The sequence below is a fragment of the Rhinichthys klamathensis genome, unplaced genomic scaffold (genome assembly GCF_029890125.1).
Source record: "Rhinichthys klamathensis goyatoka isolate OS25496 unplaced genomic scaffold, OSU_Roscu_1.1 h1tg000060l_1, whole genome shotgun sequence".
Taxonomy (NCBI): domain Eukaryota; kingdom Metazoa; phylum Chordata; class Actinopteri; order Cypriniformes; family Leuciscidae; genus Rhinichthys; species Rhinichthys klamathensis.
Genome location: NW_026606605.1, coordinates 2,002,647 through 2,017,500, shown reverse-complemented (window position 1 = coordinate 2,017,500; position 14,854 = coordinate 2,002,647). Strand labels below are relative to the sequence as shown.

The 14,854-nt window shown below is 37.4% G+C and overlaps 3 protein-coding genes and 1 long non-coding RNA gene across 6 annotated transcripts; 2 read left to right on the top strand and 2 right to left on the bottom strand.

The window, feature by feature from the left end:
* The first annotated feature begins 3,069 nt into the window (after positions 1 to 3,069).
* On the top strand, positions 3,070 to 7,648 carry jtb (jumping translocation breakpoint). 3 transcript variants are annotated; one of them, XM_056249623.1, is made up of 6 exons: positions 3,070 to 3,268; positions 4,174 to 4,364; positions 4,447 to 4,487; positions 4,586 to 4,677; positions 5,159 to 5,235; positions 7,168 to 7,648. In XM_056249623.1, the coding sequence occupies exons 2-6, from the start codon at positions 4,261 to 4,263 to the stop codon at positions 7,322 to 7,324; spliced, it is 471 nt and encodes a 156-aa protein (XP_056105598.1). In that variant the 5' UTR covers positions 3,070 to 3,268; positions 4,174 to 4,260; the 3' UTR covers positions 7,325 to 7,648. The 3 variants fall into 3 exon arrangements, with proteins under 3 accessions (XP_056105598.1, XP_056105597.1, XP_056105596.1); XM_056249622.1 differs by having other exon boundaries at positions 3,073 to 3,263; positions 4,182 to 4,364; positions 5,156 to 5,235; XM_056249621.1 differs by having other exon boundaries at positions 3,073 to 3,268; positions 5,156 to 5,235.
* A 102-nt stretch (positions 7,649 to 7,750) lies between these two features.
* LOC130084210 (uncharacterized) lies at positions 7,751 to 7,963 on the top strand. Its single transcript, XR_008806905.1, has 2 exons — positions 7,751 to 7,877; positions 7,912 to 7,963. It is a non-coding gene; the product is annotated as an uncharacterized LOC130084210 (long non-coding RNA).
* A 524-nt stretch (positions 7,964 to 8,487) lies between these two features.
* On the bottom strand, positions 8,488 to 9,419 carry si:ch211-191i18.4 (uncharacterized protein LOC799350 homolog). Its single transcript, XM_056249442.1, has 3 exons — positions 9,291 to 9,419; positions 9,094 to 9,216; positions 8,488 to 8,710 (listed from the first exon to the last, which is right to left on the bottom strand). Exons 1-3 carry the CDS (start codon positions 9,417 to 9,419, stop codon positions 8,603 to 8,605), a joined length of 360 nt encoding a protein of 119 aa, XP_056105417.1. The 3' UTR covers positions 8,488 to 8,602.
* A 2,210-nt stretch (positions 9,420 to 11,629) lies between these two features.
* On the bottom strand, positions 11,630 to 12,795 carry cart4 (cocaine- and amphetamine-regulated transcript 4). The gene is made up of 3 exons (XM_056249441.1): positions 12,475 to 12,795; positions 11,973 to 12,053; positions 11,630 to 11,853 (listed from the first exon to the last, which is right to left on the bottom strand). Exons 1-3 carry the CDS (start codon positions 12,598 to 12,600, stop codon positions 11,746 to 11,748), a joined length of 315 nt encoding a protein of 104 aa, XP_056105416.1. The 5' UTR covers positions 12,601 to 12,795; the 3' UTR covers positions 11,630 to 11,745.
* Positions 12,796 to 14,854: the final 2,059 nt, after the last annotated feature.

The window sequence follows — 14,854 nt, the reverse complement described above, 5'->3', positions numbered from 1 at the left end:
TCTTCCTTTATTTATCATATTGACATGTCCTTCGAGAAATCGGCATCACAGATTGCTGTAAAGAACAGCATGATGGACAGTATTTCCACCAAAGCATCATCTCCTGTCATTTTCATCCTGCACGGTTCCTCTTGGCACTTCAGGAAGGAAGGAACTTGAAAACGTGAGGCCCTCAGGTTTCCTTCACACATGACTTTGGCTTGTTGGGCTCCTCTCTTCTGACTGCACCCTGCCACTGCGTCACCTCTCAGAAGCCCACCGTGCAAAAATAAGAACATCAAATAATTACGAATATTCTTTGATTAAATAGCCAGCGTTAAAGTGCATGTTAATAGTTTGAGTAGTTCAGGCGAGTTTAGTTCTGTTCTTCTGGCCTTCTCTCCTCATTCTGCATGTGCATCAGTTCAATAAGTGGGTCAAGAGAAGTCTGTCTTCTCCCCCACCCCAATATGACTCGCGATCAGTTGAGATTTAGAGGGATAATTCACTCAAAAATGTATGAGGACTTATACTTATACTTAAATTAACTTTCTTTAGTGTGTGATGTTTGTGTTTGAGCATGAAAAGGTCTGTAATGTTACAAAGCACAAAGTCACTCAAAGTGAGTTATTCTCTATCAGTGTCACTGATTCTGAACTCCCTGAAACGCCTCCAGTGTAGTCTTGAGTTTTCTCCCGGGAAGGAACACGTCACAATATTCCTCATTTAAATAATTCCCGTCCATACGCAAAATAAAGGGGTGAGGACTGGTTGAGTTAGTTAGTAGTGTGTTGAAACTGGCAGTTATGGTAAGGGGAGTGAGATTTCTCCAAACACGCTCGAAGCGGTTGACCAATCACAGCACACTGATCCAGCCGACCAATCAGAGCACATCGATCCAGCTGACCAATCGACCAATCAGAGCACAGTGTGCTTTTCAGAAGGAAGGGCTTCATGGAGACAGGAACTAAACAGAGCGTTACTGACAGACTGGGAAGAGAGGAGCTGCAACAATGGAGAATATGTGAAAAATAAGGAACATTCAAGCATGTAAACCTATTCTAGTTGAGCCGAAAACCAAATCAAGACTCTGTAAAAAGGCATAATAGTTATCTTTAAAATTCTGTACTTTTGGTCTCTAAATCTGCATGATTTTCTTCTGTGGAACACACAAACTTCTCAGTGATCAATCCAATGAAAGTCAATGGGGTGAAAAATAGCAACATGGACCCTATTAAAGCCATACACATTTGAAACAACATGATGTCGAGTAAATGATGTCAGAATTGTCATTTTTGGGTGAACTATCCCTTTAAGACTATGATCTTTCACCAGGTTATGACTATGTCCTTTCATCACCCCGATAGAGATCAATAGATCATTATTTTTCCGTCTGATCATTCGATCGGTGTTGTCTCACACGTGACCTTAACCTCAGCCATGTACAGACATGCCACTATTTTGAAGATTTGAGGAAACTAGGAGAAGTCATTGAGACGAGCGTTGATGCATGATCTTTACGTTAGTATCTATGCATGCAGTTTATGGGACAGGATCTAGCTTTATATGACATGCAGTTCAGGTAACAGACAGCATGGAGGGGGTTGTAGGGAATACAGCACTCCTCTGCCTTACTGACCTAGCTAGAGCACACTGACCATGTGTTTACGGTACAACGGTGGACCTAAGAGATTGTTTAGGCCACTTGTCATCGCATTGATTCATCATTCTAATGGACAGAACTGGAGTTCACAATTTAAGCAGAATTTTCTACATTTACTTTTCCCTCGCATCTTCACAGATTATATGCTGTTTGAAAATCTCATTCTCCTTTCTCCACATTTGTTTCTACTGGACTGTATTTGAACAAAAGAAAAAGAAAACACTTTTCAGTAGTTCTTGTTTCCTACACACTCACTCTCTCTCTCTAACGTTTCTGTCCCTTTAAACAGAACACTGAACCTTTCAGGCATTAAGTAATACTTTTTTTCTTCATTGATATGATTGGCAACTGCTAATGTGAGAGGTAACTTGATCTATAATATGTATGTTTTACTCTGACATGATTGTAAAAAATGAATAAATCCCGATTTTGCTTATTAATTTAATTTACAGTAATTTAATGCTTTTCTGTTTACATTTTGATCATGTTTTTGAGTGTGAGAGTGAAATCTATCTTCATAAACGTACTGTCAAACTGGACATCTGATGATAGGTTGATGAGTTAAACTGGATTTATTAAAATGATCCATGTGACTGTGGCTGTTACCAGCAGAACTATAATTAAAACTATATAGATAAACTTAACTATATAAATAACTGTATACTACCAAAAGTTTGGGTCAATAAGCTTTTTAATGTTTTTGAAATAAGTCTCTTATGCTCATTTAGCAAATTTAGCATCTATTTTAATGTTTCATATATTTATATTTAATATATACAATTTTATTTATTCCTTTGATCAAAGCTGAATTTTCAGCATCATTACTCCAGTCTTCAGTGTCACATGATCCTTCAGAAATCACTCTAATATGATGATTTGCTGCTCAAGAAACATTAAAATCAATGTTTAAAACAGTTTTAGAAGATATTTGTGCTGCTTAATATTTTGTGGAAGCTGTGATACATTATTTCAGGATTATTTAATTAATACAAAGTTCAAAAGAACTGCATTTATTAGAAATAGAAATTTTCTGCAACAATATAAAAGTCTTTGCATTAATCGAATTAAGACTGCACTTATATATGGTAAGATAAAATATATTATAACTACTATTAAAACATTGAATGGGGTCTAATGATTACCCATACACAAATCTGCAGGGGTCTGAATGTGTCAGTCAAAACTGAAGTAGCCTACAGTGTCCACCAAAAAAGTAGGCTATATGGGCTCTTTAAAAAGTATAACTGTCATTTTAATTTTATTAGGAAACTAAATATAAAAATAAGTGGCTTATAAAACAATGTAAGAGCAGTGTTAAAGAATAAAAAAAAAAAAAATATGACATAAATATTTATTTATGTATTTATTTGTGGAAATGAAAATTGAGCGCCGCTCCACTAGAGGGCGATATACTTTAATCTGATTTGAGACCCACGGTCTCGTGTGACGTAATCCTCTCCGTTTCACCAGGCAGGCCCTTATCTAGAGGTCTCTGTAAATAAAGCTATTAAAACGGTGTATTCAGAACTAACAGTCGTGTGTGTGAATATAACGTGATCGATGAGTGTTCAGTGTTTCAGAGATCCTCTCACGGAGAGACGGACGCTCGGGTAATGATGATGTCGGGTGAGTAACTGCGCGTGCCCTGGTGGTGGTGATGATGATGATGTGGACTGTGTTTGGTTGGAGCTTTAACACACTTTCTGTGTTTACGAAACTCGTGAGCTCATCAGCGCTCCTACTTCTGTGTGTGTGTGTTTATCGGTTTATCCCTGATGAGAGTTTGCGAAGTCAAGTCATTTGTTAAGCGGCGGTAGTTGTTCTTTCGCCGTTTTTAGATCAAACACTGAGTTTATGTTTGTTAACGGTTGGAATTTTTCAGCGATAAGACAACCCGGTAAGGTGATGTAAATGCGTTCATTGATAAACATAGTTTACGTTAATCGTTTAAAAAAAGACATAAGTAGCTTTAGAGTAGTTTGCTACCTTTTGTTAGCTAACGTTACCTGTAAGTTAGTGTAGCTAACAACTGTTTATGCTTCCCTGAAGTTTAACGGGTTTACATAGTTGTATAAGTTAGCTTTGGTTAACACCAAAGTAACCTCCGCAAGGTTTTTAGTTGTTTTACTAACACTGTATCAGTGATGTACTTGTTTATACTACTGTTTTTTTAACACGTCACTTCAATTTATTGATTCATCACGTGATAGCCCAGGTCATAATAATTGTCAATCTTCAAAATGCCTGTCAGTGTGTCTTTATCACAGTCTATGGCAGTGGTTCTCAACTCCAGTCCTCAGGACCCGCTGCTCTGCACATTTTGTATGTCTATCTTATCTGACACACTCAGTTCAGTTCATAGTCCATCCTAGCGAGCTGAGGATCTGAATCAGGTGTGTTAAATAAGGGAGACATACACAATATTCAGAGCAGTGGTCCCGAGGACTGGAGTTGAGAACCACTGGTCTATGGTATTTATCAGTGTTTACATGACGTTCAGCCTCATCGTTTTTTCACGTGTGTCTCTGTAGATACTTAGGATGTTTTGCTGCTCTGAGGAAAAGCATTTTTGAGTTATGAACCGCCAGTGAACGTCAGTTGTGCTGCTTTATAAACGCATGTGCGCCAGAGTGATGGAGAGTGACTGTAGGATCCCCATGTCCTGTCTGAGACCCCGGATCCTGGCCCTGCATGCGCTATTCTGGGGTTTAGTGTCTCTCAGGTAAGAAAAAAAAGAAATTGATTCTCTCCGAATGCAAAACATAACCTTTGATCACGTTTACTCATTCCACCTTTTTTTCTAGAGTGTTTGGAGCAGCTCTTCTTAGCGATGAGAAGGCAGCAGGTACTACTGTACAAACATCAGGATTTCATCAAAGATTGTTCTGCTCGAGCGTACCAAGTTCATATAGTAATAATCCTTGTGTTTTTTTTCTTTTGCAGTTGCAGTGACAAAGGCAATGACAGCACCATGTTGGCAGCTGGAGGAGTTTGTGGTGGCTAAAGAGTGCAGTGCATGCGAAGGTTTCCATTCGGTGAGTTTCTGGGATGTGCGCGCACAAACACAGAAGTTTAGGGTCAGTAATATTTATTTAAGGTTTTTGAAAGAAGTCTCTTATGCTCACCAAGGCTGCATTTAATTGATCAATAAAACAGTAACACTGTGAAATATTATCACAATATATTTTGTATTTTAATATATTTTATTCCTGAGATGCAAAGCTGAATTGATCCTTGAACATGATCCTTCCGAGATCATTTTAATATGCTGAGAGTTGTGCTGATTAAGAACAGCTTTTATATGAAATAGAAATATTTTACAACATTATAAATGCCTTTACTGTCGTTGTAGCTCAATTTAATGCTTCCTTGCTGAATAAAAGTGTTATTTCTGTTTATACATGTATGTGTAAATAGATTGTGAATTGTAAATGTTCCAGAAGAAGCGCATTTTTCATTTGTGAGAATTAATTGAAAAGTTTCCTTTGTTTGCTTTGCAAACCCTCTTTTCAGAAGTCAATACCAGCCTGCAGCCAAACAGGGTTTGTAGAAACCATCAACTGCACTAAGTCTAACAGAGAAGAGTTCAAGAGGTGAGTGGCTCTCCATCCAGCATATATATCCTATTCTGGGGTGCGTTTCCCAAAGCCAAGTATAGTCGCAAGTTCTGTCGTTACAAACACCGTTCAATGGAACATAGTTGGCTAACAATAACACACACCAGTTCGGTTACCAATACCCAGGTCTCTGTCCATATATTTTTATGCAAATTCTAAAATTATAAACCACAAGTAATTTATTACATTTAAGAAGTCACAGTAGCTTCCCCAATTGCTACAACTTAAATCTGTTTTGTGCTAAATTGCCCGAAAGTGATGATTTTGTAACTCTGCTTTATTTGCAAATTATATCATGTTGATATTGTGGTTTTATATATGGTCAGACACTTGCATTTGTCATTAACATTCACCAAAACCAAGCTCAAATGGAGTTACGAGGTGTTTGACCAGTGAATGTCAGACGTGTGTTTTATCCGTCATCAGAACATCTGCATCTGAGGCAGTAAGTGTATCGCATTACATTTTCATCATCTTACAGGTTATAAGGTTTATTGTAGCTATGTGGACGCTCAGTCATTTGGCCAAAATCTCATGTTATAAAAGATGAAGTGCTTCGCACAGGCTATATGTGAATAAAAGCCTAAATTAAATATTTAGAATTAAATAAAGCAATTGAATCTCCTAAGAAAATTTGGATTAAACGCTCAATTCATATGAATTAGTTTTACGATCTCTTTATGAAGTTTTTGAAGCGTCAAAGTGGTAGTTGTGTAGCTGTCAATAGAGGGACCGAAATCTCTCAGATTTCATTAAAAAGATCAGAATGACATGAGGGTGAGTAATTAATGACAGAATTTTTGGATGAACTATCGCTTTCTAAGACACTCTTCTTTGCTCCTCAAATACATAAAGCATTAGCCTTTATTTATATATATATATATATGTATATGTGTGTGTTTCTTGAGTAAAGAAAACGCAGTACTTATTCAAACAACCAGTTTATTTACCCTTGCATTGCAAACAAGCAGAGACGCTCCACAATGTGTGTGGCACTTCATTCATGATAGAGGTGGGTGGAGTTATGAGGATTGACTGACAGTTTGAGGATCCAATGGAGTTACGAGGTTTAGTCACAAGCTCTTTCCAATACTTTTCATTTGCTTAAAGCTACACTGTGTAACTTTTTAAGTTTATTCTTAGCTAAAAACACTTAGTTCTTTCAAAAATATATGTGCTCATTAATGTATATTTACTTCGTTCAAGTAATAAAGTATTCTCGTGAGTGTATAATATGCCATTGAAAATGCATACGGGTAAGGGGTTCTAATGTCGGTCGCCATGTTGCCCCTCCATCTTGAAAGTACATTAGCCAAAGAGGGACATACCCGTTAATTCAAGCTTCGCCTTTCGCGTTTTAACACTCGATGGCACCGTGTCGAATGTCAAGAGGGGGATTGCTTGAGACTGATATATAAAAACCTTAAAGCCTTTTTGAAAGTCTGTTGCTGATGGAGGATCACTCTTATTCTCGAGGATACGTATCAGTCGCCAAGGAAGCGAAAAAGAGAATTAAGACGGCAACGCAACAGGCAAATCAACAAGACAAAAGTAAATATTGGAGTGGCCTTTCCAAGATGGAAAGAGCTCATGACGAGCAACGATTTTAAAAAGGACGCCGACGTTGCCTGCTTTCTTCTCGACAGGTAACGTTAATTAATCTTGGACTACATTGGCCACCGTAGGAGTTAAAACGAAATCGGAATTGAGAGGAACAGAAACTAATATTCACTGGATGGTCATATACCTTTTCACCGCTAGATGGGGGTAAAAATCACACAGTGTAGCTTTAACCCACAGGCAAACGTAAAGGGCGACCAATTATTTCTGGCTTACTATAATTCATCCTTTGGTATTCCAGAAAAATCATACTAATTGAATTCACTTTTTCTCTTGTTTTCCATTCAGCTGTCGCTCAGCCAAAATGGAGGAGCATCTCTTCTGGAAGTTTGAGGCCACAATGCTGGCTCTCACTGTTGTGTTTGCAATAGTGGTGGTCGTAAGGCAACGCTCACTCGACCGCCAGGCCTCAGACAAGGTTCGGAGACAGATAGAATGTATTTAGTTGACCGGGCGGACTAAAAGTGGGTGTTATAAACTCTCAGAAACCCAACAGTTCATGGAGACTTCCAGACTTTATCACTGGTTTATTCTTACTGGACGCACAAAGACAAAGCTCTGAACGGACACGGTGTGCTCTTACTCCCCCAACTGACATTACTGGTGGATGATGCTTCTCTGCAGGATCTAACTTTAGTGGACTAGATGTGAACATCCATTCAAATCAACAAACAGTATGCAAGACAGGAGTAAGACAGTCCCTATTTTGTAACAGAAGATGTACAGCTCTGCGATTACCTGTTCTTTCAAATGCTGTGAAGGTGGTGTGTGTTGCATGTTTTAAATAATCCTGAAGCACATCAAGTATTTTGTTAAACTGAGAATGAACTGTCCTGAAACAAGAAATACTTTTCCTCACTATGCGTTTGTTAGTTTTGTTTTTTGTTCATTTTGGAAAGTGCTACACTTCCCGACGTTCTCCAAACTGACACTCAATCCATTTATTAACATTAACAGGTTTCTTCCAGGAACATAAAGTAGCTTAATTAATCTTATGTGTGCAGTTGTCATTTGTTAAATCCTTGTTTTCAGTATAAACTTTTATAGAGACTTGTAGGTGCCCTTTATTAAAGTTTTAATTTTTTTTTTTTTTTTCGGTCATTGTGTTTTACTTCCAGTCTTTGTCCTCATGAGTTGAGATATTTTATGTACAATGTGAACAAATGTCTTGGTTCTCAAAAATACCAGCTCTGTATTCAAATTTGATTGATATATGCAAGACTGCATTAGTGTATTTTGAAGCTGCTTGACTTGATGCGATGAAAAGTAAAAGATTTAGTCAAATTCTTTATTTGTAAAGTTCTTCATAGCAAAATATCAACATTGTGTCAGCTTCTTGTTTAGTGAAGGTGATTTTGTTTTGAACTTGAAAGATTTATTTCCCATCACTTTACGCTCCTGGTTTTGGGAATAGAACTTTTCCCCCGTTTGTTTATTTATTATTATGATTAGTTTAACAGAGTAATGCCTTTTTTGCTAAGGCTGATTGGTGGTTTTTAAATTCCACAATTTATAAAGGAAGCCATGTGAATTTCATCAGGCTTTGTTCTGTAGGCAATTCTAACGATCTACCTAAAATGTAAAAGGTGTTTTCATGAAAGATGTGTTTGATGGACAGAGGAATAAATGGGAATAAGGAATTGTTCGTCTGGTGTCACATGATTCTGTCATGGTGGAATATAATGTATATTGTGATGAAAGTAAAAAAAAAAAAAAAGAGAGATCACAAACTCCATAAAAAGAAATGAGAGCACTTTGATCCCTTTGGGCAGGAGCAGATGTGGCCATGCTGAGAATATGCCATGGCAGAACAGAACTTGGCTGTGTTACACTGTGGAAAGGAAGAAAAGGACAAATGGTAAGAGGCACGTTCCTCTCAAATGCACACACATGTTTTGTCTGCACATTGATTTGAAGCCAGAGTTTCTCAATTTGGGATTAGCAAACCCATGGGACCTGGGATGGAATTGTATAATTTGATTAAACGAAAACAAGAATAACAAATGGCCATTAGCCGAAAATATTACTGTAAATCTCATGAAGCACTTCAGGAAAATAATTTCGGGAAAGGTTTTCAGTTGACCTTAAAAAAAAAAAAGTTGGGAAGGTCTGTCTTCTTAAATGCTAAATTTCGCATGCTACTTTACTGCAAAATATACACGACAATCGTTTTTGTCACAATATTCAGACTTAAGCAAGAGACGCATTAAATACCAGAATTGTTATCCTCCTTCTTTTCAGACGTCTACATACGCCTGGAAGACGGTTGAACTTTTTCTTCAGAATAGGCACGCCCTGTCTTTGAAGATATTTTTTATGTTCTGTGACATCTCTTGTCTGAAACAAATAGCACGTTTTCCGATTATCTAATGAGCCGAAGTCAAAAATGCACGCGCAATTGTTCAATTTACCTCTTCAATCGCGTCATCAGTGCCCGCAGTCGGCTCGTAGTCTGGCGGTCTTGAATCCACGCCGCTGATTTTAGAATAAATGTATATAACACAGTGAATTGCTACGAAAAGTATAGGTAATTTCGTCATTGTAATAAAAAAAAAAAAAGAAGATTATTATAGTCACGTAGGAGCGCTTGCTGTTGTTGCGAGGGATCTGGCACGAGTTTTCACGCCGTGGGATTTAAAGGATCTAACCTGTTCCTTGATCATATAGAGTATATACGTAGATGCCTCGTTAGCGGCTGTTTGTATGGGCTGCGATAAGCTATCCGCCATATTGGAACGGTCAAAGCAAAATCGGGTCCTCTCTCGAAATCCAACTATCAGTTAATAAATACTAGGAGATACGAACGATATTTATTTAAAATATGTATAGCTTATAGTGAAAATACTTTCACTTGTTAAACTGTTCATTAATAAATAATAAATAATAATAATAGCCTATTAAGTGAATAATTGAACATCATTACATCTTTTTATAACAAATCTTTGGACATTTAACACTTAATTTTACAACTACATTAAACATGTGTGTGAATACAAGTAGCCTATGTGGTAGCTAAGTGCAAATGCGTGTATAAAGTAGATTATCAGGCTAATCAAGTATTTGCATGCTATGCTAGTACATAAGCTAACTAATACAGACATAAATGGTCATTGTAGTTCAAACAGCATTTATCTCAACATGATGTTGTAGGAAATGTAATCAGGTGCTAAAGAGAGTGCCTATGCCCTTTAAAAGTAATTTTAGCCAATGGAATCACTTGGGGTCCTAACATTCATGCCATGTTGTAATTACTGCAATAACATGATTTAAATGATTTGTAGATATCATAATTACAGCTTGTAAGATGGGAATTGTTTGAGAGCTCCTACTTGTGACTGCTGTACCACCTGACCGCAACAAATTCATTTTGGCATTGATAGTGGTGCCACTGCCAACGCATAATTCCCAGTACGAGGACGTGAACAGCTCTAAATAAAACGTCATGTGTTATCATCTCAGTAATATACGACATTGGCTGAATGCAGCAAGAGACATGATTTCGCGGAAGACCTTATTTAAAAATTAAAATCGTATATTGAGTTAATACATTATAAAAACACAAACCAACACATTCTCACCTGTGAAAGCTTATCCCATTGCTTCTGGAATTTAAATCTCTAAAACCAGAAGCCAAGCAATGTTATGGCATCATTGATTCCTACTGTGAGTGACGACACGCTGACCGTTCCAAGATGGCCGGAGGACCGACGTGTCTGGAGCGGTCGAATGAGGAATCTACATATATACATATCTATGGTTGATCCCCCCCTTCTCATGGACTGATAGAACAGAGCGGTTTAAAGAGATGTTCGAGTGTTTATCGCGGCCAGTACATGTTGACAGATTTCACTTTACGCAACTCATCCGTCGCGTTTGCGACATTTCCTTGCTTTCATAATGACGACGACTAACCCGTGAACAGATCTCACAGTAATCCTCTTTGTTTCAAAGAGGATTTAATAAAACAGAGCTTGTTGTTTTTGTCTAAATCCAGGACTAAGCTCTTCAACCGCAGATCTTTTAATATTAAAAATCTTTACATATGTTAGCCTACATAAAAAAATAGTTTTCAACCGTTTCAGTGACCACAGAAGTTAAAAATGCTGGGTTGTTTCAACCCATGTTTGGGTCAAATATGGACAAACAGTTTGGTTTAAATTTAATTCTAAATTCTAAATTCTAAATTAAATTATAAAATAAATAAATCAATGTTTGGGTTTGTACACATTTGACCTAAAAATGGATTGAAACAACCCAGCATTTTTATGCCATTGTCAGTGTAGTAGGCTATCATACAGGTTATTTACATATCACAAATATAATCACAAAACGCTGTCGCTTTTCTAAGTTAGCTAAACACATCAGAAGACATTTTTGGTTGCGCGAGAAAAATCTCAGATTGCGGCCCGAAAATTACTGACATAAATTCTATCATGAACTTCTGAAACCCTAATCCATTCATGGCGATTCAAATAAACGGTCAGCAGTATTTCAGTTGTTGATACTGGCACTTGTTGATCATATCATAAATATCGCAGCCCTGTAATAATATTCACCAGATCTTGTTAGTGTTTTAAAACGTTTTTATTAAACATATTTAAATGATAAATTCACAGAGAATGTAGACATACCTTTCATTTAGACAATATACAGAATGAATGAGCCTTAAAGACATTAACAAAAAATAAATAAACACGGTTAAACATACACATCTAGTTTATAGTCAAGAGTACGAACAATAGGCTACAGCTTCAATACATCACCCATGCCAATTAAACTTAAACAGACGAGGTTTCCCACGCGTCGCTGTCACGAGCTTCCTCGCACAGAGCCTGAGAGAGAAGAGTTGCTCGAGGCTGGAGAACATCAGTAGCAGCGCAAGAAGAAACTATTGCAGGCTGTTCCTCGCAGACAGTCGCAGAGTCTCCCGATGCGCGGGCCGTGCTTCATTGCGCAGCGCTCGCCAACATCACACTAACACACGAGAGCACATGGGTCAATTTTATAGGCGACATCTTGCTTGTACTTGGTGATAAACACTATTTGTAAGTTAATCGGAAGAAGTAGAAGAAAAAGTGGAGTAATGTGGTTACCCTCGGAATGACGCTAGCTTTCTTCTCCACAGATATCCGATTGTCCTGATCTCCATCCAAAAGTTCATCGAGCGCCTCGGTCTAAACGCAAACGGCGAGAAAGCATTGCATTCATTCGGAAGACAGATTAGAAACTAAACAGAATTTAAAGATGCATTTCTGAGGTAGTCTGATATATATCCAAGAAAGAAAAAAAAAAGTTAGTATACTGTGATAATCATTGCAGTTACAGCAAATTACGCGGAGGAGCAGTTAGTTTCAAACACTCTAAAAAATGCTGGGTTGTTTCAATCCATGTTTGGGTCAAATATGGACAAACCCAACAATTGGGTTTAAAAGCTTAATTAAAAAATTAAGCTTTTCCATTTAATATAGAGAAGTCAGCCCTCATTTGTACTGCTCGCAATGTTTTTCAGATTACGCTGAAACTTTTTTTTTTTACATCAACAGGTTAAAACTGTATTTGCTGAGTTGTGCTATGTCAGTGTGGTTGGTCTCTCACCAGGTCTCGTGTGATGAACTGCTCCTCTTGTGTGGTCAGGCGGTTGTCCAGTGACATCTGACCCCTGCAGACGCACAGCAGCGCGAGGAGAACGCCCAGGTAAACGGCCGCGCGGACGCTGTCCATGGTGCTGAATGCGCGAGTCAAAGCGGAGGGTTTAAAGTTAAGAAAAATCCTCTTTATTACTACTTTCTGCTTCAGCTAAACCAGCGTTGAAAGTTTCCCTCGGCTCTTGTGCTCTGGCTGCCGCTTGCTATTGCTTCAGGTTGCTGGGAAACCTTCTCTATTTATACGATGTTCCTGCTACCTGATGTATTCACGCAACAACGTCACCACATACGTTTTTTTTTTTTCGTTTTTTTTTTTTAGAAGAAGAACCAGCTGCGAGTCAGTCGCTTTAATTAATTGAACACAAAGAATGTTTCATTTATGCATTTTTTTTTTTTTTTTACAATCATGACAGAAGATCCATTTTGGTCTCCCCAAAGAAACTTTTTTTTTATTCTTGTTAATTATAAATAATATTTTTCCACTATAAAGAAACTTTTTGTGCATTGGAAGGTTTCAATGGATGTGAAACGTACATGGAACCAGAGATGCCAATAAAGACCCTTGATTTTTAAGAGTATAGAGTGAATGTTGGTAAACATTGTGACATGAAGATTGTCATCAGAAAGTACAGTTTGCTTTTATAATCCTCTCTCTCTCTAAAATTACTCATAATCATTTATTTAATTCACATGTAAAAGTCAGTCTCAGCATTTCATCTGTTCATTGTTGTATCAAAGATTGTGTGAAATGTTGGCGACAGTGATTACAATAGTTAAAAAGTCTCCATGCAATTAAATTGAGCAAAAAACAAGAGCATTAATTACAGGTCTTTTAATGAAGTGTTTTATGAATTAACTGAGTTAATTCCACTGATGTCTGGAGGGTTACACGCCGCTAACTGGCAACCGCTGTTAAACAATATGTAATTATTTATAAAGATGAATATATCAAGTCATTGCCCATCTATATTCACACATATTATCTGTGTCCATACACACACTGGTTTGTGACCTACACTCCTGGACAAAAAAAAAAAAAGAAAGAAATGTAACCGTCTAAACCAGGAATTACTGGTCAGGAAATTAGCAAAACGTACTACACTATTTAAAGCCATTGCTGTCTCAGAAAAACTTCAAAGACAGACTGAAGTTTTTGGCAGGATATGGGAAGTTGTGTGTGAGTGATGAATCACAATGAAACGTGACTTGCATGGTGATGCTCCAGACAGAGCGGCGTCTTCCAAAATCTGCTGAGAAAATAATAAATGCATCTCTACCACAGGGAAGCATGGAGGAAGAGGCATTTCAGCCGCTGGTGTTGGCGAGCTTCACTGTGAAACGTCATTTAATGCTTTATATTGCAGAATGGCTTGCTTCCCACAAATGAAACGTTATCTAAAGAGGAATGATGAGATGCTATTCCTCAACAAGATAATGCTCCTGCACACACTGCAAAGACAACATCAGGCTCATGTTTTGGCTGGTCAGAGTCCAGATTTGAACCCTATAGTGAATATTTGCTCTCACATTAAATTCCAACAAACTGGGAGACGTTTTTCAACTACTCATGAACTGTTTGAAGACATTTACATTGAGTGGAACAACACCTGTAAAATCTGTCTGTAAGTCGGCTATGCTAAGTTACAGTATTTGTGCAATTCTTGCTAATTTCCTGACAAGTGATTTGTGATTAAAATGGTTAAAAACATAAAAAGGGCACTAAATTTTTGCCTTGGCCCTTTTTTCTTTTCTTTTTTGTTTTTGCCCAGGAGTGTATATTTCACAAGTGCTGCTGAAGGAAGATATGGTCAGATATTGTTCTTCGTGGAATATCTGCTGTATGAATGACCTATATCCCATCTGGCAATGCTCTTCGGAATAAAAAAGGATCAATTTTTATCCTTGTTCTGACCTTTGTATGTCAAGTTTTACTTGAAACGTGTGAAATGTTCTGTGTTAGACAACACTGTGCAGGGATGCAGTATTGGCATCTTAAATTAATAGACAGAAAAAAATCGATGAAAAAGCTACAAAAGAAGGAAAGCAGAGTTATTATGCAACATCGCAAGCTTAAATAATTATGTGTGATGTCAAAAGAAGCACAATTGACACAATATATCTTATAATTATGAATTTTTCAACTATTTATCTCTTAAGTATTCACATAGTTTTGCCTTTTGTCAGTTTATTATTTTAAAAGATGAACTAAAGAATCAAGCAATAATTACATTGGAACTGAAATTTCAGGTCATTTTTAATCCCACAGTTTATTGCTAAGAATGATAAATTCCCCACTCTTGATTTGACTCTTGAGATTTCCCCCATAATGT